Here is a 25,524-nt window from a genome sequence, read left to right as displayed (position 1 = left end):
TGTAAGTACCTTGAGAGAAAAGTTGGACCTAAGAGGCATCAGATGTTGTGTGCAAGAGAGACGATTGCGCTGGTATGGTCATGTGGTGAGAATGGATGAAGATAGGTGTGTGAAAAAGTGCCACACCCTGGCAGTTGAGGGGACCTGTGGAAGAGGTAGACCCAGGAAAACCTGGGTCGAGGTGGTGAAGCACGACCTTCGAACTCTAGGTCTCACCAAGGAAATGACCAGAGACCGAGTCCTATGGAAGTATGCTGTGCGTGAGAAGACCCAGCAAGACCAGTGAGAACAATCAAAATCAAATCATATATCAGAAAGCAGGGGTTAAGTGACCCATCCGTTCGTGTCCGCTGTCAGCCTCGTCTGGCACCCGTGCCGGTGATACGTAAAAGCACCATTCGCTCATGGCCGTTTGCCAGCTCTGCCTGGCCCCGTGTCGGTGGCACGTAAAAGCACCATCCGTTCGTGTTCGTTGCCAGCCTCGCCTGGCCCCGTGCCGGTGACATGTAAAAGCACCGTCCGTTCGTGGCCGTTTGCCAGCTCTGTCTGGCCCCGTGTCGGTGGCACGTAAAAGCACCATCCGTTCGTGGCCGTTTGCCAGCTATGTCTGGCCCCGTGTCGGTGGCACGTAAAAGCACCATCCGTCCATGTCCATTGCCAGCCTCGGCTGGCCCCCGTGCCGGTGACACGTAAAAGCACCGTCCGCTCGTGGCAGTTTGCCAGCTCTGTCTGGCAACCGTGTCGGTGGCACGTAAAAGCACCATCCGTTCGCGTCCGTTGCCAGCCTCGGCTGGCCCCCGTGCCGGTGACACGTAAAAGCACCGTCCGTTCGTGGCCGGTTGCCAGCTCTGTCTGGCCCCGTGTCGGTGGCACGTAAAAGCACCATCCATTCATGTCCGTTGCCAGCATCGCCTGGCCCCGTGCCGGTGACACGTAAAAGCACCATCCGTTCATGGCCGTTCGCCAGCTCTGTCTGGCACCTGTGCAGGTGGCACGTAAAAAACACCCACTACACTCGCGGAGTGGTTGGCGTTAGGAAGGGCATCCAGCCGTAGAAACACTGCCAGATCTGACTGGGCCTGACGAAGCCTTCCAGCTTCACAGACCCCAGTTGACCCGTCCAACCCATGCTAGCATGGAAAGCGGACGCTAAACGATGATGATGATGATGATGAATGCCGTTACTAATATAATAGAAATTTGAAAATATTAACTGCTGTTCTTTTTATATTAGATAATATCTATATATAAAATATTTTATATAACGCTTATATAAGAAAGTTAGAAATACCAAGACAATTCCGTTTTTTTTTTTTTTCATTAAATTAGTCAGAAAGTAGAGACAGAGCCCATGATCTTGTCAAAAGCTCCCATATCTGAGAAAGTGTTGCAGTTAATATCTACTATGAATATCAGCACATATAAAAATCTTAAAAAGTGAAACATACCTGTCCAATCTCTTTTATGTGGGTAGATATACCAACAAAGTACCCAGATGAAAAACCAATTACAATGTAGCCATCTCCATGCCTAGAGAAAACAGAAAATATATCAAGACAGACAGACATCACTGGATGGATGGATGGATTGGTTGGTTGGTTGATGGGCTGCAGTTGTATGTGTTCACAAAAGTGAATTGATGATGGATAAATGGATGAGTGACTCAATAAATAGATGAATGGATGGATGATGAGTGAGTGAATGAACTGATGGATGAATGACTGACCAAATAAATGGATGGATGGATAAGTAGATTTATTGATGAAGGATGGATTGACGGTTAATGAATAGATAAAATGTATAAAGTAATTCAAGATTTAGCTATTGTCCTGAGCTTTTTCTCCAATAACTTGTTAGCAACATTTGTATAGAATACTATGTCTCTCAGAATTAAACAGGTTTAACAAACTCCTGGGAAATAGACAGATTTACTTAAACATCATTATTTACGTAAATTATAAAAAAGTAACTAAAGATGTGTTTTACTGATAAAATCCTGACTGGTTAAGAACAAATGAACATCTTATGTTTATTTATATGTTTGTGTGCATGTGCACATGTGCATACACACACAATTATATATATATATATATATATATATATATATATATATATATAGAGAGAGAGAGAGAGAGAGAGAGAGAGTAATAAGAAAATGGAAGGGATCAATAGGTGGTTCATCAACATTAAAATTTATATTATGTAAACTTATTATTTATTTACTAAACTGACAATTACAAGATATACATATATGTATAACATATTATGCTTTACATATAAGATATAAAATATATATTAATATATATATATATCATCATCATCATCATCATCGTTTAACGTCCGCTTTCCGCGCTAGCACGGGTTGGACGGTTCGACCGGGTCTGGGAAGCCAGGGGCCGCTCCAGGCTCCAGTCTGAATCTGGCAGAGTTTCTACGGCTGGATGCCCATCCTAACGCCAACCACTCCGTGAGTGGATTGGGTGCTTTTTACGTGCCACCTGCACAGGGGCCGGAGGGTCCGGCATCGGTCACGATCGGTTCGAGCTTTTAACGTGTCAGCGGCACGGGGGCAACGAGGTCCGGGGTACTTTGGGGATCGGGTACTTTGGGGATCCAGGGTACTTTGGGGATCCGGGGTACTTAGAATGGGTAGGGGGTAAGTGGAATTGCTGCAGAAAGCAGCCCGGGTCTTTGTAGTCACAGCATATCTCCAGAGATCTCGGTCCTTCGCCATTGCCTCAGTGAGGCCCAATGCTCTGAGGTCATGCTTGACTACCTCATCCCATGTCTTCCTGGGTCTACCTCTCCCCCTGATACCTTCAACTGTTTGGGAGTGGCACTTCTTCACACATCTCTCTTCATCCATCCGCAGCACATGACCATACCATCGCAAGCGTCGCTCTTGCACACCACATCTGATGCTTCTTATATCCAGCATTTCTCTCAGGATGCTTACACTCTGTCTTGCGTGCACACTGACACTACACATCCAGCGGATCATGCTAGCTTCATTTCTTTCAAGTCTACGCATGTCTTCTGCAGTCACAGCCCATGTTTCATTACCGTGGAGCATGGCAGTTCGCACACATGCATCATACAATCTACCTTTCGCTCTGAGGGAGAGACCTTTTGTTGCCAGTAGGGGTAGGAGCTTTCTGAACTTTGCCCAGGCTATTCGTATTCTAGTGGTGATACTCTCTGTGCATCCACCTCCGCTACTAACTTGGTCACCCAGGTAGCGGAAACTATCAACTACTTCTAGTTTCTCTCCCTGGAGTGTGATGGAATCTGTTTTCTGAGTGTCTGTTGTGTCTATTGTCCCTGTGCATCTGCCGCACATGAAAGCTATCTTATCTGTTAATTTCCCTTTAATGTTGCTGCACCTCTTATGTGTCCATAACTTACATTGGGTGCATCTTATGGAGTTTCTACCTGTACCTTTCCTACAGGTTGAGCAGGGCCACCTACCCGAGGGGGTGTGTGCTGAGTACCTCTTGCTGCTTACTAATACTTTGGTCTTTGCTACATTTATTCTAAGGCCCTTTGATTCCAACCCTTGCTTCCACACCCAAAATTTCTCTTCTAGTTCCGGTAGTGATTCTGCTATGAGAGCTAGGTCATCGGCATAGAGGAGCTCCCAGGGGCATCCCGTTTTGAATTCCTCTGTTATTGCCTGAAGGACTATGATGAATAAAAGGGAACTGAGGGCTGAGCCCTGGTGCACACCTACTTCTACCCGGAATTCTTCACTATATTCGTTGCCAATCCTAACCTTGCTGACAGCCTCTCTGTATAGAGCCTGTACAGCCCTTATTAGCCATTCTTCAATCTCCAGTTTCCGCATCGACCACCAGATAAGGGAACGGGGAACCCTGTCAAAGGCTTTCTCCAAGTCTACAAAAGCTATGTAGAGGGGTTTATCTTTAGCTAGGTACTTCTCCTGCAGTTGTCGGACCAGGAATATAGCATCAGTGGTGCTTCTACCTGGTACAAAACCGAACTGCATTTCATCTAAACAAATTCTCTCCCTAATGAGATTGGTTATGACCTTCTCTAAGACCTTCATCACCTGGTCCAACAGTTTGATACCTCTGTAGTTATTTCTATCTAGAGCATCACCTTTACCCTTGTAGCAGTTGACTATGGTGCTGCTGCACCAGTCATTGGGTATGACTCCATTGTGAACTACCTGGTTTACAATGCGGGTGACTATGGCATAGCCCACATATCCAGCTGTTTTAAGCATCTCAGCAGTGATTCCTGATAGGCCAGGGGCTTTGCCTGGTTTCATATCCTTAATTGCCTTATCTACAAGGGAGCTGTCTATTCGGGTAGCTGGTCCCTCTACTGGGTCAACATTTGGCAGGCTCTCCTCCTCCCATTCATTCTCCTCATTCAGCAGTCTTTCATAATGGCTTCTCCAAGCCTCTTTCTTTTCACTAGTAGTAAAAGCAAGTGCCCCATCATCCATGCGGACACATTTCTCTCCTATAACATCGCTATTTTCTCTGACACACTGTCTGGCAATCCGAAATACTTCAGCTCTTTGATCCTCGCGACGCTGGACATTGGCAAACTTCTTCTTTTCTGCTACATCTTTGGCAATGTATACCTGCCGCCCAGCCTCCCTTTTGGCTATCTGGTACAGTTCCCTGCTGCCCCCATCCTTCCAGGCTTTCCAGGCCCGTCTCTTTTCACAGATGGCTTTATCTACTGCTCTATTCCACCACCACGTAATTCTAGGTCTGGAAGAGACTTTGCACCATCCACAGACTTGGTCTGTGGCACTCAGCAAGCTGTCCCGTAGGAATTCCCAGCTACCTTCTATGTCTGACGTCTGAAGCTCCTCCTCCCTCTCATCAAATTTCTTGACGAGTATGTCCCTAAATTTCTGACCATGCGAAGGGTTCTTTAGCCTCCAAATCCTTCTTTTCTGGATTGGTTTGTTTCTTGGAGTCCTTCTGGCCTCGAGCTTAAAGTCACTGATGATTAGTCTATGCTGAGGGATACATTCTTCACCCGGGAGGGTCTTTGTATTCAAGAGCAACCCTGCATCCCGTTGTCTGGTGAGGATGAAGTCTATTTGGCTAGCGGAGTCTCCTGACTGATAAGTTATAAGGTGGCAGACTGGCTTCTTGAAGTTAGTGTTGCAGATTGAAAGGTTACATGCATCACAGAAATTCCAGCAGTCTAGTTCCCTCATCATTTCTGGTGCCAATACCATAGCCACCATGTACCCCAGTGAAGATACCCGATTCCCGCCCAACATGCCCATTAAAATCTCCACCTACAAAGATGAGGTCCTTGTTACTAGTCTTTGAAGTAGCCTGCAGAAGGGTATCATAAAAGTCGTCCTTCTGATCATTTGGTAGTCCCGCTTGTGGGGCATAGGCTGAGATAATCATAGCTGTGCCACTCTGTAGGACCAACCTGAGCTTAAGCACTCTATCACAAACCCTGACAACCACTATGACCTTATCCACCCATTCCTCCGCAAGGAGAATGCCTACACCCCCTACACCTTCCGCGTTACCTTGCCAGTAGAGTTTGTACCTAAGTGCCTTGCCCGTGAGGACCCTAGCCGAAGCATCTCTCCATCTTACCTCTTGTATGCAGCATACATCAACCTGTCTTCTCTCTAGCATCTCTACAATCTCACTAGACTTGCCTGTCAATGTACCAACATTGATAGTGCCAACTCTGAAAACTGGGAAGGAGATGTGGGGGGGACGGGGGGGGATTCGGCGCCTGAGAAGAGGAGGGTTGTTGTGGTGGTGATAGTTTTCGTGGTATTTTTCTTTTGATCTCTCTTCCAACCTGACCACGCCGTGGGCAGGAGCTGGTGTTAGCAGTGGACATTCGTTATCGTCACTGAGTAACGTAATTAGGTAGAGGAAAGAAATACAGATATTCTAGAGTTGAGTTGGGGAGGGGGGGTCCAGTTGAGAAAGGTTTCACCAGTGAAAGAGAGGGAGAGATAGTAGAGGGTGCGGGTAATATAGGGGAGCAACCAGTGGGGAAGGTTGGGGTAAGGAGGAACGATGGCAGGAAGGGTTGGTGTAGGTTCGTAAGAAATAAAAACGTAGGATATTACGAGGCGGGAGGGTACTAAAAGGGGATGGTCGGATTGAGGCAGTGTCAGGAGGAAGCGTAAGATCGGTGGGCAGTTGATGAGCTATGGCGCTAGCAGCTTGTCTTTTCACAGTGAAAGCATATGAGGAGAAGGGGTAGTGGGGGGAGGAGGAGGGAGTAAGGGCGTATCCGGTGTAGATGGTGAGAACAGGGTATACTGGTAGTGGTTGGGGTGAGAACAGTGTTCACCGTATTGGTGGTGGGGGTGAGAACAGTGTTCACCGGTATTGGTGGTGGGGTGAGAACAGTGTTCATCGGTATTGGTGTTGGGGGGGGGGTGAGAACAGTGTTCATCGGTATTGGTGGGGGGGGGGGCGCACCGCCGATGGCGGAAAGATGGGGAAGATGGGATTAAGGCTTGAGGTAGCCTAAGGTTAAATTTCGTAGAGAGAGAGATAGGAAAGATAATCAAGTTATGGCGAAGGCTTGAAAGTAGCTTAAAAGGTTAAATTTTCGTAGTGAGAGAGATGGGTAAGACGAATCAAGTTATCAATGTATGAATAAACGTAGTAACAACGAATGAATGTATGTCGCGCTATGTATGGGAAAATAAAAATAGTAAGATAAATTTTAAAAACTTGCTGTGGGCATCGACCGGGAGTTGAAATTGAAGAAGAAAGTAAGTTGAATTGGGAATTTAAATTGTAGAATCGTAATGGTAATGGCGATTTTCAAGTTTTAGCATAAGAAGAAGAAGAGGAGGAAAGACCGCCGATGGCGGAAAGATGGGATTAAGGCTTGAGGTAGCCTAAGGTTAAATTTCGTAGAGAGAGAGATAGGAAAGATAAATCAAGTTATGGCGAAGGCTTGAAAGTAGCCTAAAAGGTTAAATTTTCGTAGTGAGAGAGATGGGTAAGAAGAGTTCATGAAAAAAAACAAAAGACGAAGACAGGTGGTGTACAAAACAAACAGATGTATTAGTATAACGCTCAGGAATAGAAAAAGTCTTTTACGTTTCAGAAAGGGACACAGAAAAATACAACGAGAGAAACAAGGAGAGAAAAAAAGTGTGTGTAGTGGCTACCGATCTATCATGTTTATATATATATATATATATATATATATAACATGTTATAATTCATTGACTGCTGAATTGGGTGAGGGGAAAACTCTGACACAATCATCATCATCATCATCGTTTAACGTCCATTCTCCATGCTAGCATGGGTTGGACGGTTCGACCGGGGATCTGGGAAGCCAGAAGGCTGCACCAGGCTCCAGTCTTATCTGGCAATGTTTCTACAGCTGGATGCCCTTCCTAACGCCAACCACTGCGTGAGTGTAGGGGGTGCTTTTTACGTGTCACCTGCACAGGTGCCAGGTGAGGTTGGCAGCGGCCACGGTCGGATTGGTGCATTTTACGTGCCACCGGCACGGAAGCCAGTCGAGGTGGCACTGGCATCGGCCACGATTAGGATAGTGCTTTTTACGTACCAACAGTCCAGGGGTCCTGGCATCTGCCGGGTGCCAGTCATAGGATTGGTTCAATTTCGATTTCACTTGCCCCAACAGGTCTTCGCAAGCAAAGGGGGGTTGGCAAGGGTGCCTGTCGTCGGATGAGGTTCGATATCGACTTCACTTGCCTCAACAGGTCTTTGTGTGTCCAAGGGAGGAAAGGCATGCATAAGTAGGCTGGACTCACTTGTCCTGCCTGGTCTTCTCATGCACAGCATATTTCCAAAGGTCTCGGTCACTGGTCATTTCCTCAGTGAAGCCTAAAGTTCGAAGGTCGTGCTTCACCAAATAGATAAGAGTAATCTATTCAGAAATTCTAAGGGCATCCTCAAAGAAACAAAATTTCAGTGAAGTTTCATTAAGGTGTTTAAATATTGTGTAATAGAGAGAAATAGAAAAAAACTTCACCTCCCAGTTCTCTTTTATTTGGAGATATTGGGATTAAAAGAACCTGAAGCATATTTGACAAGGCTCCACCTAATTCATCAGGAACACACACTGTTGCCTCTGTTTCTCTGTGAAAATGCTTATATTGAACTTACCCACAATATATTCCTCAATAAGAAGGCTAAACTTAATAATGCTATCATGAGTAGAACTCCTTATAAGCCAATTTTAATTCATCAGTTGATATTTTATAAGTTTTACTAAAACTTCACAGAAATTCTATTGAAATAGCTAATGAAAGTAAAGACTTTCATATCAGAGTTGTTCCTTATTCAGCAGCCACTTCAAAAAAAAAATTAGTCATCTAACAGTATTCAATCACAGAAAGAAATTAACTTTACACATCATCCAATGATAATTAATCTTCCTAGGCCGCCTCATCTCATAGATCAGCAACATCTGAAGGATCAGAGGTGCCATCTGAAACTTTGAATTTGAATAATGCAGACACAGATCACAACTGTTAATATATATGTTTAAACTTCCAAGACACACATGAAGAACTCTTCTCTTTTGTGCAAACATCTGTGTGTATACATACATGCATGTGCATGTGTGTATACCATAATACACTTACAAGGCAGCAAGCTGGCAGAAATGTTAGCGTGCCAGGCGAAATGCTTAGCGGTATTTCGTCTGTCATTACACTCTGAGTTCAAATTCCACCGAGGTCGACTTTGCCTTTCATCCTTTCGGGGTCGTTAAATTAAGTACCAGTTTCGCACTGGGGTCAATGTAATCGACTTAATCCCTTTGTCTGTCCTTGTTTGTCCCCTCTATGTTTAGCCCCTTGTGGACAATAAAGAAATATATACCATAATATACTTATACAGTCATCATCATCATCATTGTTTAGCATCCGCTTTCCATGCTGGCATAGGTTAGACAGTTTGACTAGAACTGGTAAGCCAGAGCGTTGTACCCAATTCCAGTCTGATCTTGCATGGTTTCTACAGCTGAATACCCTTCCTAATGCCAATCACTCCAAAAGTGTAATGGGTACTTTTTACGTGCCACCGGCACAGGTGTTTTTATGTGCCACCAGTGCGAGTGTTTTTATATGCCACTGGCATGGATGCTTTTATGTGTCATTGTCGCAAGTGCCTGTTACGTGACACTGACACTGGCCACAATTATGATTCCAAATTCTGAAATACACTACTGTTTAGTCTTAACCTTTCACTAGATATCAAAACAGTAAGTACATCAAGAATGGGAACTTAAAAGATCAAGTAAAGTTCATAACTAAATAATTATTAAAACCCACCTACCAACAATATGCCATAATGGATCCATAAGATTTGTTGAACCTCAATTCGATGGGGTTGTCTGGATTGTTGATATTGTAAAGAAGAAGATAACGCTGAGAGATGACAATGCTCACCTGAAACATGGTTAAAAGAGTAGTTATTAATACAGTAATTAATAAAATATTGCTATCTCTAAATTGACTCAACAATAATACAACACTTTTTCTTGTGACCTTTATTAAGAGCAGTTCATTAAGGCACTCAAAGTTCAAGATTTTAGTTCACCTTGATGTAACTAGTGCCAAAATTTGAAATGGTTTATGGTTGAAAAGAACATTTTTACTGTTAAATGTATGGTTTAAGCAGAGCTATGATCAAAGGTATTTATTCCTGGTATGACCCTCCTATGTTATATTTTCAGATATATATATACATACATATATATATATATATATATAATATATATATATATATATATATATATATATATATATATATTATATATATATATATACATACATATATATATATATATATATATATATATATATATATATATATATAATATATATATATATAATCAAAATAAGCAACAAGGATATCCTTGTTGGATAAACATTTAATGTGGTTTTAGAGTCAAGTTTTGGCTGCTATTTCCAGCGTGGTGGTATCTCTTAGATTCCCTCAAATTATAATTTTAATAATATATATATATATATATAGTACTGAATTATTCCTTGTGCCCTTTCCTTTTTAAGACCGCAGAGTGTGGCAGGCCATATAACCATCAAAAGCCTTCTTGTTGGTTGTTTCCAGTTTCCATCTACAAAATCACTCAACAAGCTTTTGATTGACCTGGAGATACCCAAGGGTCATGCATACAGAGGAACCGAACTTGAAACTAAATGGTTAGGAAGTGAACTTCTTAACTTCACAGCTATGCTTGTGCCTATACAAAAATCAATAACCAATATTCATAAGCATTATAAACTTACTGTATCTTCAGTCATTGCACTTCGTTCATCAGTTTTCATCTCTGAAAACTGTATAGCAGTAGGGTCACCTCCAAGTTGAGACTGCCGCAATGTATCTCCTTCAGAATTGCTAATGGTCAAATATTTGTCCTCACTAACCAGAGCTAATAAATTCTCAGAACTCCATGCCCCACTTGTTATTTTCTTAGAATGTTTACCTAAGATGGGTAATTTTCTGAAATAACAAAACATAAGGAAATAAAAATATAAACAAAGAAAATAAAATGAAATGTAATGATAAAATATTTTGTTCAATTTTTTTTCTCTTTTTATCCATTAACCCCTTAGCATTTTAACCAGCCCAAATTTTATTCAGGCCCAAATACTCTATCTGTTTTATGTTCAAACTGACCAGATCTAGCTTCTCACACCTCCCCTACTATATTCCAAAAATAAATTTTTTTGGAAATTGAAATTTCAAAGGTATGAGGTAATATGTAATTAATTGAAACTTCAAAGGTATGAGGTAATATGTAATTAATTCAAAACAATGTAAATAAATAAACATTACATTTGACAAAGTAATCTGAATGCTAAAGTATTAAAAGAGATATGAAATTTCAAACAGAAATTTTGCTTAACAGAAACTCTTAAAAAGGCGGCAAGCTGGCAGAAACGTTAGCACGCCAGGCAAAATGCTTAACGGTATTTCGTCTGCCGTTACGTCTGAGTTCAAATTCCACCGAGGTTGACTTTGCCTTTCATCCTTTCGGTGTCGATAAATTAAGTACCAGTTACACACTGGGGTCAATGTAATCGACTTAATCTCTTTGTCTGTCCTTGTTTGCTCCCTCTATGTTTAGCCCCTTGTGAGTAATAAAGAAATAAGAAACTCTTAGAATCCATACTTAATTTTGATTTCACAACCTTACAAATTTTTCACAAAATAACAAGAAATATATTAATTATACCTCTCAAGCAAATATTCATATGTCTCATCAACAACTGTCAAGGATTAGATATAGTCAAAATACGCATAAAAGGAGATGATGGTCAACTAGAAACAAATGAATGCTTGTGAGGGGGGGGGGTCTGAATATGTCTGTACATATGATTGTGTGAGTGGAAGCTCTATCATCTCTAGACATAACCCACGAATCCTACAGACAGTTGCCAAGTTAAAAACACAGCTAACAACAACCCTGCAAATGTATGACAAAATTACAGAAGATGTATTACTTTGATGTGTGGTGATTGTACAATAATAAGTTGCCTTTCATGGTGCCAATTGCTAGTAGTTGACCTTTCTTTGACCAGGCTAAGAATGTTAGTGGATCTCTGAAAAATAAAGAACATAAATATTAATTAAAAATACAAGACAGACAATGAAAGTATAAAGATGAAAAACTGTGGTGCTGATCATCATTGTTCATTATCATCATTTAAATTTCACTTTTCCATGCTTGCATGGCTTAGGTTCAATTTGTTGGAGTACATTTTTCTCAGCTGGCTGTCCTTTGTGCTTCAAACCCTTACTTGTTTTCAAGTAAGGTGATGCTTTATCATAACTAGACATGATGAAATATTTAACAATGCCATCACTAGTTTCAGATTTCCAAGAGGATGATCATTGGTTCATAGCATTTCTGTTGGTAAGTATAACAAGGGAATATCTGTAACTCAGTTCAAAAAACTATCTCAAGGACTTCATAAAGTACCAGTTTTTCCATTTTCTCCATGATGCTTGTATCTTGCACCAATATACATCAGTCATACATACATATATATACTATGGTGATGAAAAAAAGGGATCAAAAATTTATTTTTTTAATTTTCAGGGAGACACCCTCCTATTTTATTCATATTCCTAAGAAAGCATTGTATGCAAAATTTGGGGTTGAAAAAGAGAAAATTAGAGGTTGCTACCAAGCTTTAAAAATAAATTTATATCAATTTGTGCTCAAAAATAGTTTTGCTGATATTTTCACTGGAACCGGTTTCATATGTACCTAGTTAACCTAGTTTGAAAAAAATCGATGACATTCTAGACCATAGCATATAGTGAGGTACAGCGTATATCGCGTTAACTGTTTTTATGTGGAAGTTTCCCCAGTAGGCATATCATAACCACTTATGTAAGTTTATTTTTGTTTTTTGTGAAGCAAAGAGTAATGTTTTCTTGTTTTTGTCTGAGAGTGACGACCTGTAGCTTTTAATAATTTTAAGAAGGTATTGTTTCTGCTCTTCGTCATTGGTTATCAGTTTGTTGTATTCTTCCATTAGTCATACACCTCTTTCCGCAATGTCGTTAGTGACTTATTCACAAATATACCAACACTATTCCCACTGAGGGTAAAATTCTCTAGGAATGCACAAAAGGCCTTTTTCAGAGTTATTTACTTTGAACTGTTATTGTCTCATATCTGATTAGCCTGTTATTATGTAACATACTTCATGATTTTAGTATACATACTTTATTAGTATTTCCTCCTATGTTCTATATACTCTGGGAATGCTTTAAAACCCTTTTCAGGGCTACTTTATTTGAATTCTTACTACCAGGTAACTAATTTCATGTTATTACATAACTGACTTCACAATTTAGCTATTCATAACTTATTGGGAATTCCTGAAAACAAGATCCTTTGTAAGACAGTTTCGTATTCTCAATAAATACACAAAAACCATTTTAAGGGCTACATACTTTGTATTGTCATTACTGGATTAGTGAAACAATTATGCAGACAGAACCAAGGGATAAGCCCTGCTTTCCGACGAATTACCAAGTATGTCAGCTAGTATACGCATATATAAAATTTTTGCTCTGTTCCCTATGCATTCTCAAACAGCTCCACCAAATCAAAGCAAATTTTACAAGGTAATAGTATTAGACCTTGTGAGTGTCAACATGTAATTTTTATTTTCATTTGGATTAAAACAACATAACATTTTATTTAAAAGTCAACTATAGTAAAGGAGATTTTATACCACAACCAACACAACACGTTTTGTATATGAGTGTGTATGTATCTGTGTGTTTGCACGTTCGTTATGTACAAGATAGTAAAGATACCATGACGACGACACATTTTGTATATGAGTGTGTGTGTTTGCACCTTCGTTACGTGCAACATAGTAAAGGACATTTTTAACCACCACCACAACAACGACAACACATTTTGTATACGAGTGTATATGTGCCTGTGAGTGTGTGTGTGTTCGCGCTTTCCTTATGTACGAAATAGTAAAGGACATTTTATACAACAATGACAATGACACATTTTGTATGAGCGTGTGTATGTTTGCATGCTCAATATGTATGACATAGTAAAGGACATTTTATACCAGCACCACAACAATGGTGACACATTTTGTATATGAGTTTGTATGTGTCTGTGAGTATGTGTGTGTTTGCACTTCGTTATGTATGAGATAGTAAAGGACATTTTATACCTTGACAACAACGACACATTTTATATATGAGTATGTGTCTGTGAGTGTGTGTGTATTTGCACCTTCCTTACATATGACATAGTAAAGGACATTTTATACCACCACCACAATACATTTATATATGAGTGTGTATGTGTCTGCGTGTGTGTGCGTTTGTGTGCTTGATATATACAGCATAGTAAAAGAAATTTTATACTACCACCATCACAACACATTTTGTATATGAGTGTGTATGCATTTGTGAGTGTGTGTATGTTTGTACTTTCCTTACATATGAGATAGTAAAAGATATTTTATACCGTGATGACGACACATTTTGTATATGAGTGGGTATGTATCAGTGAGAGTGTGTGTGTTTCCATTTTCCTTATGTTGTTGTTGTGTTGTGACCCACTTTGGTCATGACACTGACCATGGGTTTGCACCTAGAAAGTTACCCTCCAAGGTACAAGTCTGGGCAAGGTTGTTTATGGAAGGCCAGCAGTCGCCCATGCATACCGGCCTCCCCTCTCCACGGCACCAGTGTTATCCAAGGGAAAGGCAAAGGCTGATACAGCTTGGCACCTGTGACGTCGCAACTCATTTCTACAGCTGAGTGAACTGGAGCAACGTGAAATAAAGTGTCTTGCTCAAGAACACACACGCAGCCCGGTCCGGGATTCGAACTCACAACCTCACGATCGTAAGCTCGACGCTCTAACCACTGAGCCATGCGCCTTTCCTTACATATGAGATAGTAAATGACATTTTATACCACAACAACGACACATTTTGTATATGAGCATGTATGTGTCTATGAGTGTATGTGTGTGTGTCAGTGTATATATGATTGTCAATTACACTGATGTAAACTGGCTATGTGAAAGAGCTATACTGGCTCCAACTAAGGAAATGGTTGATAAACTCAGTCATGAACTTCTTCAAAAGTGACCATATTTCTTATGTTCAGGAATGTGGGATTGAATGGCATGGGTAGGGTAGCCTTATACTTTTTTCCCAACCAAGGGTTTTGTAACCCAATATTTTACATATATATATGTCTGTATGTATGTGTGTGTATATGTGTTTCTGTATACCTTTCTCTAAACATCACAATAATAATTGATGAGCATCCTTCTCATACAAGCAAGGTCATTCATTTCCAGTCTTCCATGAAAAACATATCTGGTTATGGGAAAAAATTTCCTTGCTAAGAAACAGTTGAAGGGCATCCAACCATACAAAATCTGCCTCAACAAATTCCATTTGACTCATGCAAGCATGGAAAAGTGGATGTTACAATAATGATGATGATAATGATGATGCACTACACTAATATGAATACTTACTTCATGCCACTGTCAATATTCCTAGTCTCATTGGAGTGAGACATCCACAGATATACCGTACTGACTTTATCACATACCATGGCAAGAACATCTCCATCATGATCCCAATCCATTCCAGTACACTGGCTGAAAATCAAATTAAAAAATATAACAGTTTAATAGACAATAAAATAAAACGATTGCATTTTGTTTTTAGGGTCTGTTTATTTATTTATTTATTTATTTATATATTTTATGAAGAAGAGGAAAACTGGGAAGTTGTAACATTCTCATGCTTCTTTCAAAGTCATCTGCAGCATAAGTATAAGGTTCCAGGTTCAGTCCCACTGCATGGCATCTTGGGCAAGTGTCTTCTGCTATAGCCCCAGGCCGACCAATGCCTTGTGAGTGGATTTGGTAGACGGAAACTGAAAGAAGCCTGTCGTATATATGTATATATATATATGTGTGTGTATGTGTGTGTTTGTGTGTCTGTGTTTGTCCCCCCTAGCATTGCTTGACAACCAATGCTGGTGTGTTTAGATCCCCGTCACTTAGCGGTTCTGCAAAAGAGACCGATAGAATAAGTACTGGGCTTACAAAGAATAAGTCCCGGGGTCGATTTGCTCGACTAAAGGCAGTGCTCCAGCATGGCCGCAGTCAAATGACTGAAACAAGTAAAAGAGTAAAGAGTAAAAGAGAAAGAGTATAAGCAAAATGAATTTGCATCAAGAGAGAATTCAAACCAGGTTGTTGTTGTTTCGCCTCTAACTCAGCCCTGATTGAGCAGACCTATATTGAAAGACATTCATGTTGTGATCATCAGCACCGATGCCAGTACCACAAAAACAGCACTCGTGTCAGTGCTACGTAAAAAAGCACCTCTGTTGGCGCCATGTAAAAGGTATCCGTGCCAGTGTCACGTAACTAGCACCCATGCTGGCACCACTTAAATAGCACCCAGTACACCCTGTAAAGTGGTTGACATTATGAAGGGCATCCAACCATTGAAATCATGCCAAAACAGACAAATGGAGCCCGGTGCTGCCCTCCAGCTTGCCAGCTCCTGTCAAACTGTTCAACCCATGCAAGCAGGGAAAAAGGACATTAAATGATAATGATGATGGTGGTGGTGGTGGTGGTGGTGGTGGTGTGATGATGGTCATCATCATCTTTATCATCATGACGGTGACTACGTTATCAAATATGTTCTTCCTTATTCTTTTTAAAAGATAGCAAGGCATGATTTTATAGAAATTTGATGGCTGCTATCTCTAGTAGGTCAAGCAACCACGAGGTTCTTCCTTGCTGGTTTGATTGAGTCCAGGTTGTGATGCTTATTTGATAGGTGAAATAGCACAAATAGAATGAGGGAAAATAAGAGACAGATAAAGTGAAAGGTTACAACAGGTAGACAAAAATTCAAAAAAAAACACAAAAAATCACAAAAAAAACGTACCCAGTCAATAGTACACTATTCACTAGGCCATAATCCTTTATCATTCAGCAAGTGTTGGATCTTACAGAGGCATTACCTAGTGCTTAAGAAGACCCATCAAGCCAAGTAAAATTGCAGCTGTGGCAGATACTGGTGTCATGCAAATGGCACCCATGCCAGTGGCACATAAGAACACCCATAACACTCTCAGAGTGATTGGCATTAGGAAGGGCATCCAGCCATAGAAACCATACCAAATTAGACTGGAATCTGGTGCAGCATTCTATCTTGTCAGCTCTGGTCAAACCATTCAACCCATGCCGGCATGGACAACAGACATTAAATAATAATGATGATGATGATGTGGTGGTGGTGGTGGTGGTGGCAGCGGCAGCGACGACAATGACTATTATTATTATTATTATTAATTATTATTAATTGTTATTATTATTATTATTATTAATTATTATTAATTATTATTATTATTATTATTATTATTTTATTATTATTATTATTATTAATTATTATCATTATTATTATTATTATTATTATTTATTATTATTATTATTATTATTAATTATTATTATTAATTATTATCATTATTATTATCATTATTATTATTATTATTATTATTATTATTATTATTATTATTCTGTCAAATGTTCACATATTTGTTCACATTCTTCTGAGTTCGTCATGCATTACTTCATAGCTTCGGGGTTTTGATGATGTGATTGTTTTATTTTAAGAATGACATGGTCAGACAGGTGTGAGAAGCTGGATCTGACCAGTTTGACCATAAAATGGGTAGAATATTTGGGCTGGATATGGCCGGTTTAAATGCTAAAGGGTTAAATGTATGCTATAAATGTCAGTCAGCAGATTGACATTTCAGGCAGATCCTTTATCAAAGCAAAGTAAGGAATAAGATAAATGTAACAAGAAATATATGTGTAACCTTCTTATGTCTTTAGTGCCCACAAGGGGCTAAACACAGAGGGGACAAACAAGGACAGACAAACAGATTAAGTCAATTATTTCGACCCTAGTGCATAACTGGTACTTATTTAATTGACCCCGAAAAGATGAAAGGCAAAGTCGACCTTGGTGGAATTTGAACTCAGATCGTACCAGCAGACAAAATACCACTAAGCATTTCACCCGGCATGCTAATGTTTCTAACAGCTTGCCGCCTTAACATGTGTAACCTTCTGCCAAATGCTGTGTCAGGTGTGCTGTGAGCAAACTATCTTCAATTCACAGATACATTTTGTATTTCCAGTGGAGTGAGCCATTGAGAGTTGAGTACTTTTGCAAAAAAAGCACAGTGAACAGATAGTGTAAGGCTTTCAGATGTTAGAAAAACATCCCAACAGGAACCAATGAGAAAGACTCTATATGATTGTTTAACCTACTGTAAATAGAAATCAAAGCTTCTTCAAATCACACCCTACAAGCTTAAATACACCATGTCTCAACAAAAGATGGTATGGCCACAGAATTTTTTTGATCACAGGTTTACTCAACCACAAATGACTTGGGATTAAACAACATCCAAGCCACATAGCAAGTTACAGTTCTCAGACTCCAGTATATTTTGTACTGTTAGTCCAAATTCTACATTTAGGCTTATTATATTTAAATGAACAGTTTTACCTTTTTTTATTGCCTACAAGAACAAAATTCTAACAAACCAATAGCAAAGATTCTATGTGACCATTCAGCCTGTTGAAAATGATAGCTGAATCACCCTTAGATCCCACAACAAAATTTTTATAAAGGTACAATGCACTGAATGATGTGGTCCTAGACAGTGGTGTAGCTAATAAGGGAACAAGGGGAGCTACCACTCCTCACAAACAAATTTTTTATACCAATTGCTTGGTATGTGTCACAGTGCCTTTTTTTTATATGTGCTAACGTCTGCCTTCCATGCTGGCATGAGATATATATATATATATATATATATATATAGAGGGCATAATTATTTTCGAAATTTTTTCTCTTATGAGGTTTTTACGCTATCTACCTGACAATTTCTTGTTAAGTTTTCCTTATTAAGTAGTTGTCCTTAATTGCAAAATTTTTATTCCGAAAAAACTTTTCCTCTCCCGAAATGCAATTTTGTAAAAGTTGCCATTCACCCGGATGTAATATATATAAACTCACCCATGTGCTTCGTTGATGTTGATCAGTTAGCTGTTCGGCTTAAGCGAGGCAGGGTCGTTGTTTATTTATAATACATTCAGGCCTGCTGATGATTACGTAAGTATGAAATCACTGTGATACAGGCCTATATTTTTAAATGTCTTACTTTGAAAAATTGCATTCGGTGGGATTAGTAATATTTTTGGTAGAAATGACTGATTGTCCCTCTTAGCGTTCGGCATGTATATATAATGCCTCCTGGCATGTATGTATAATTATGCCCTCTATATATAAATTAATATGTTCAATAAGAAATAATTATTTTCGAAATTTTTTCTCTTATGAGGTTTTTACGCTATCTACCTGACAATTTCTTGTTAAGTTTTCCTTATTAAGTAGTTGTCCTTAATTGCAAAATTTTTATATATATATATATATATATCAAATGAAGTATAAGCTGAGAGCTAACTGAACAAAAAAATAGATTCAGATAAGGATAAAACAACAAAAATTACTAAAAATAACAAAACACAAAATCAAAACAGAATTCCAAAATATGCTAAAAATATAAATTGGAGAGAAAAATCACTCCATAGCTGATACACTGAAAGACCCAACAGAAAGGAAGAAGTAAGCCAGAGTAAAAGCTAAGAACAGCTCAAAAGCTCTGAGCTAAAATCGGAATCAGAAAGTACGATTTTAGATGTACAGGATGAAATGTCTAACCACAAATAACAATAAGAAGAAACTAGTGAAACAAGAAGCTAACATTAAGTGCAGGCTAATGTAATCAGTACAATGAGACAATTAACTGAAACATTTCTATCTGCTCTGACATGTTGAATCAGCAGTTATATTCACTATCCAACATCACTGTTAAGGATTTGTCAGTGGTATGTTAATTAGATTGATTTGTTGTATAGTTATTTGGATAATTACCGTAAATCCTCGAGTATAGTCCACCCTTGAGTATAATACACAGGGGATTTTTAGGGGGCTGTACCTCTGAAAAACTTAAACCTTGTGTATAATACACACCTCTTCTCTAACTTGAGTCATGCGTAATTAAGCCAGCAGCACCTAGTCGAACAAATACTTCTGCGCATGTGTAATACAATAATGGTGATGTTCTTAACTGTTATATGGGAATGTAAATATGTTTGTAAATTGTTTTTGTTACATGTTATTCTGTGTTCTGAATACTTTTATTTTAATAAATGTTGTTTACTGCAAGTTATGGATGATTCTTTTATGACTTCATTGCTTTCAGACTTAGCTTAACCTTTTCGTTACCAAACCGCCCAAAGCCGCCCGAAAAAAATTTTGGTTAATGTGACCAAACCGCCCAAACCCGCCCGAATTTACCTATTCATATTTAAATGAGAATATCAGAGCAAATCTCTTTAGTACATTCGTGAAAACACGTGATTATGCTTCGTAAACAATTCATCTACAGTTTTGTACAACGATCGACGTGTAATTTTAATTCCCTGAATTTTGGGAGATTTTTTTCCACATTTTTTTTGGCATCGATTTTTCTTCAACTTTGAAAATGGATAGGAGTTTAATGTTATCAAACATTGATTCCGAACTGGAAAATTTGTGAAACAAATACTGGGTACTGTTGTGGATTTAGTTTTTATACAGGGAAACTTATGTTAGTCAGCATGGCTTAGGGTATGATGTGGTCTGGAAGTTATTGTTTGAAGCGATCAATGCGGAAACAAACTTACGCAGATTGTAAACAAACACAAAATGGGGGTTCAAATTTCGGAAAATTTGTGAAGCAAATACTGGGTACTGTGTGAATTTAGTTTTTATACAGGGAAAATAATGTTAGTCAGCATGGCCTAGGGAACGATGTGGTCTGGAATTTATCACTTCCATACCATAACCAGGGCCGTATATTATTTTTTGACCGATTTCTTTACTTCGGTCAAACTTACAGTGGATTCCAGTATTTCACTTTATTCCACCTTTATGGTACACCTGTTGTGCATTAAATTCAACTGATGATATAGTGATGTGCACAATTCTTCTTTATCAAAATTTTGTTGCATACCCATTTGAATATTAGCTGATGATTCATTTTCTATGGTGATGTTTAAACAAAATTTTAATATTTTTACCTTTTGCTCAATTTACCTGGATTTACCTGTAATTAAAGTCACTTTGAGACAAAAGTTATGCAATAGAATTGATTAAGAACCCTTTCTTTAATTATGTTCCAAATATCACATTAATATGTTGATAAGTAAAAAAGTTACAGTTATTTAATGAAACAAGCCTAGATTCATGATTATTTTAGAATTTAATTGAACCTCATGAGGGGTGTATTTTGGTCAGAAATATAGTAACAAAAGGGTTAAGGTATTTTTGTGCCCGAATAAACATTGCCGGACAGCAAATAAAGACCCAGACATTGCTTAGAAAATATTTTTCAGTTTTAACCTCTCAAAATAGATGAATATCAATGGAATTTGTATCTTTGTGGTTCCAGTACCGGTGGCACACAAGAAAACCATCCGAAGTGGCCGTAGCTGGTACCGCATCGACTGGCCTCCGTGCTGTGGGCACAACAAACACCATCTGATCGTGGCCGTTCGCCAGCCTCACCTGGCACCTGTGTCGGTGGCACATAAAAACACCATCCAAGACCCGGCGACGTAGTCAGTCCACCTGTGCATACCTTCCCTCTTATGACACTTGTGAAGACCTGTTGAGGCAGAGGCAAGTGTGTGACACACTTTGTGAAGACCTGTTGAGGCAGAGGCAAGTGTGTGACACTTGTGGAGACCTGTTGAGGCAAGTGTGTGACACGCGTGACACTTGTGAAGACCTGTTGAGGCAAGTGAAAATCAAACCAAATCAAAATAGATGAACATCAATGGAATTTGTATCTTTGTGGTTCCAGTACCGGTGGCACACAAGGACACGCGTGACACTTGTGAAGACCTGTTGAGGCAAGTGAAAATCAAAATCAAACCAAATCAAAATAGATGAACATCAATGGAATTTGTATCTTTGTGGTTCCAGTACCGGTGGCACACAAGAAAACCATCCGATCGTGGCCGTTCGCCAGCCACATCTGGCACCTGTGTCGGTGGCACATAAAAGACACCATCCGAAGACCCGGCGACGTAGACAGTCCACCTGTGCATACCTTCCTTCTTGTGACACTTGTGAAGACCTGTTGAGGCAAGTGACACTTGTGAAGACCTGTTGAGGCAAGTGAAAATCAAATCAAATCAAAACAAATCAAAATAGATGAGCATAAATGGAATTTGTATCTTTGTGGTACCAGTGCCGGTGGCACACAAGAAAATCATCCGAACGTGGCCGTAGCCAGTACCGCATAGACTGGCCTCCGTGCTTTGGGGACGTAACAAACACCATCCGATCGTGGCCGTCCGCCAGCCTCATCTGGCACCTGTGTCGGTGGCACATAAAAACACCATCCGAGCGTGGCCGTCTGCCAGCCTCGTCTGGCACCTGCCAGCCTCATCTGGCACCTGTGTCGGTGGCACATAAAAACACCATCCGAGCGTGGCCGTCTGCCAGCCTCGTCTGGCACCTGTGTCGGTGGCACATAAAAACACCATCCGAGCGTGGCCGTTCGCCAGCCTCGTCTGGCACCTGTGTCGGTGGCACATAAAATCACCCACTACACTCTCGGAGTGGTTGGCGTTAGGAAGGGCATCCAGCTGTAGAAACACTGCCAGATCTGACTGGCCTGGTGCAGCCTTCGGGCTCCCCAGACCCCAGTTGAACCGTCCAACCCATGCTAGCATGGAAAACGGACGCTAAATGATGATGATGATGATGATGATATAGTACGCACTAGGGATTTTGACCTTTAAATTTTGGAAAAAATGCGGATTATACTCAAGGATTATATCACATTAATATGTTATGTGGAACATGTCTGTCCAGATTGACAAGGAGATGAAGACAAACTATACAGATATAATTATTAAAGTTTGGAACAAAATTATTTGAATTCTTGATAAACATCTGATTTTCTTGAACAAAATATTGCTTGGAAGGAGGTCATTATGTGCAAAAATATAAGGATCTTGAAATTGAAATAAGCAGGATATGGGTTATGAAAGGGAAAAATAGTACCAATAATAATTGGATCCCTGTGTATCATTGGCACAGGAGTGGCTGTGTAGTAAGTAGCTTGCTTACCAAACACATGATTCTGGGTTCAGTCCCACTGCATGGCACCTTGGGCAAAAGTCTTCTACTATAACCTCAGGCCGACCAAAGTCTTGTGAGTGGATTTGGTAGACGGAAACTGAAAGAAGCCCATCGTATATATGTATATGTGTGTGTGTGTGTGTGTGTGTGTGCGTTTGCGTGTCTGTGTTTGTTCCCCCAACATCACTTGACAACCAATGGTGGTGTGTTTACATCACCATAACTTAGCAGTTCAGCAAAAGAGACCAATAGAATAAGTACTAGGCTTACAAAGAATAAGTTCTGGGGTCGATTTGCTTGACTAAAGGTGGTGCTCCAGCATGGCCACAGTCACAACAAGTAAAGAGTATGTTGAAAAAAATATATGAACAAAAACATAAAAACTGTATCAGAGTGCAAACTCAGCAAAGCCCAAAAAATAGCAATCCTAGGTACAGTCTTCATATTAAGAAAGGAGTTTTCATTTTAATAGTATGACTCAAACAACACACTCTCATAAGAATTGGATAAACAAGCATCAGGCAAGAACTGGTACAATAGACAAACTTAATACACTAATGAATCACAGACAGAGTCAGAAACCAACAAGAAATCTGAGTGCAGTTTTTTAGGGCTAACAGAAAAATTATATGATGCATCACAATCAGATCTTTCATGAATTTGTGTAGTAGAGTATGTATACAGTTTGAAAGAGAGATGATAAATAAATGGTGACAAGACTGGAAGTTTTGGTAGTAGAAAAAAAAACAAATGAGTCATTAAATCTTAGGGTATTTCTGGAAGGAGACGGTTATTCAGCCAATGGAATTAAGTTGGAAAGCTACAAAATACAAGGACCTCAAAACAGAAGTAAGCCATATCTGGAGTGTAAGAGTAAAAATGATACAGATAATAACTGATGCAATGTGTATGATGTAAAAAAATCATGGAAAAAGTATCAGTACAGCTTCATATATTATAATTTGGCACACAATCCCAAAAAAATATTCCTAAACATGACTCGGTTCAAAAGCTGACAGTACATATTGTACACAAATAACAATACTGAAACATTGTTCATAAAAACTGAGCAACACAGGGAACATCAAGGCGGCGAGCTGGCAGAAACATTAGCATGCCGGGCAAAATGCATAGCAGTATTTCGTCTGTTATTACGTTCTGAGTTCAAATTCCGCTGAGGTCGACTTTGACTTTCATCCTTTCGGGGTCAATAAATTAAGTACCAGTTGCATACTGGGGTCGATCGAATCGACTGGCCCCCTCCCCCAAAATTTCGGGCCTTGAGCCTAGAGTAGAAAAGATTATCATCATTATTTAACGTCCGTTGTCCATGCTAGCATGGGTTGGATGGTGTGACCAGAGCTGGAAAGCTGGGGTGGGGGCTGCATCAGACTCCAGTCTGGTTTGGCATGGTTTCTACAGCTGGATGCCCTTCCTAACACCAACCACTTTACAGAGTGTGCTGAATGCTTTTACGTGACACCACACAGGTGCTTTTATGTGTTGCCGCACAGGTGCTTCTACGTGTCACTTCACAGCCACTTTTAAATGGCACCACCACAAGTGGTTTACACAACCAGAAGGAAAAGTCTTCACTATTCTGCTGCAGGGTATGGGTCTTCTTGAGTATGGTCAGGTGCCAGATATCTCGGTCCTTTGTCATCTCACCTGAAAGGTTCAGCTACCTGAGGTCATTCTTCAGTACTTCATCCCATGTCTTCCTGAGTCTCCCACTTCCACGTGTTCCATCCACATTGAGAGATCAACACTTCTTTATGGAGCTGTCAGCATCCATCTGCAGCACTTGACCAAACTAGCACAGTCTCCTCTCTTGCACACAGCAACCAATTCTTCTTTCGCCTAACTTCTCTCTCAGAACACTGGCACTCTGCCAAACATGTACATTCACATTACAAGAGAAACCCTCACAGTATAGTGTATAATACTCCAAAAAATAATACTGAAAAAATACCTCAAAAACACAGAGGTACCTGGTTGTACATTGAAAAACTGGCATGAAATTACTGAAAATACATCATAATAATAATTATTAAAAAAAAATAAAATAAAAAATAAATAAATAAATAAAAAACACAATTTTCCGTGACCGTTGCCAGTACCACCTGACTGGCCCTCATGCCAGTGGCATGTAAAAGCACCCACTACACTCTCGGAGTGATTGGTGTTAGGAAGGGCATCCAGCTGTAGAAACTCTGCCAAATCAAGATTGGAGCCTGGTGCAGCCATCTGGTTTGCCAGCCCTCAGTCAAATCGTCTAACCCATGCTAGCATGGAAAGCGGATGTTAAACAATGATGATGATGATAAGGATTCTTTCAAAACCCTATTTCAAAATCAACAGATGTTTTGTAGCTATTGTGATCCCACATACTGAGGGGAAAATTAGCTACAAGCTTGCAATTTTAACTACATTGCATTTGTTGTACTAATCTCTTGATTAATTTCCATGACAATTCCATTAATCTAATCCTTCTCTTCAAGAAATAATTATTTTCCACAATCCATAAGTATTAGGTCAAATAAAATTGGTAAAATAAGTTTGCATGCAAGTGAGTTTTAACTAATGTTCCAGGCAAGATATTTTTAAGACAGAACTGTGTTGGAATTTGATTTCTTTCTTTCATAACCTATTTCTTTAAGGGGCTAAACACAGAGAGGACAAACAAGGACAGACCAACGGATTAAGTCAATTATATC

The 25,524-nt window shown here is 39.7% G+C and overlaps 1 protein-coding gene across 1 annotated transcript in view; it reads right to left on the bottom strand.

Moving 5' to 3' along the window:
* LOC115229308 (WD repeat-containing protein 19-like) overlaps nucleotides 1-25,524 on the bottom strand; it is a 148,124-nt gene that overhangs the window by 115,454 nt on the left and 7,146 nt on the right. The window contains exons 4-8 of the mRNA XM_036506983.1: nucleotides 15,040-15,165; nucleotides 11,498-11,596; nucleotides 10,280-10,493; nucleotides 9,306-9,418; nucleotides 1,449-1,530 (exon numbers count right to left, since the gene is read on the bottom strand). Coding sequence (XP_036362876.1) covers nucleotides 1,449-1,530; nucleotides 9,306-9,418; nucleotides 10,280-10,493; nucleotides 11,498-11,596; nucleotides 15,040-15,165 — 634 coding nt within the window. The remainder of the gene's footprint in view (nucleotides 1-1,448; nucleotides 1,531-9,305; nucleotides 9,419-10,279; nucleotides 10,494-11,497; nucleotides 11,597-15,039; nucleotides 15,166-25,524) is intronic.

Source organism: Octopus sinensis, linkage group LG1 (genome assembly GCF_006345805.1).
Source record: "Octopus sinensis linkage group LG1, ASM634580v1, whole genome shotgun sequence".
In the NCBI taxonomy this organism is placed as follows: domain Eukaryota; kingdom Metazoa; phylum Mollusca; class Cephalopoda; order Octopoda; family Octopodidae; genus Octopus; species Octopus sinensis.
Note: the sequence above shows the minus strand (reverse complement) of the source record. Positions and strands in the feature narration are given on the sequence as shown.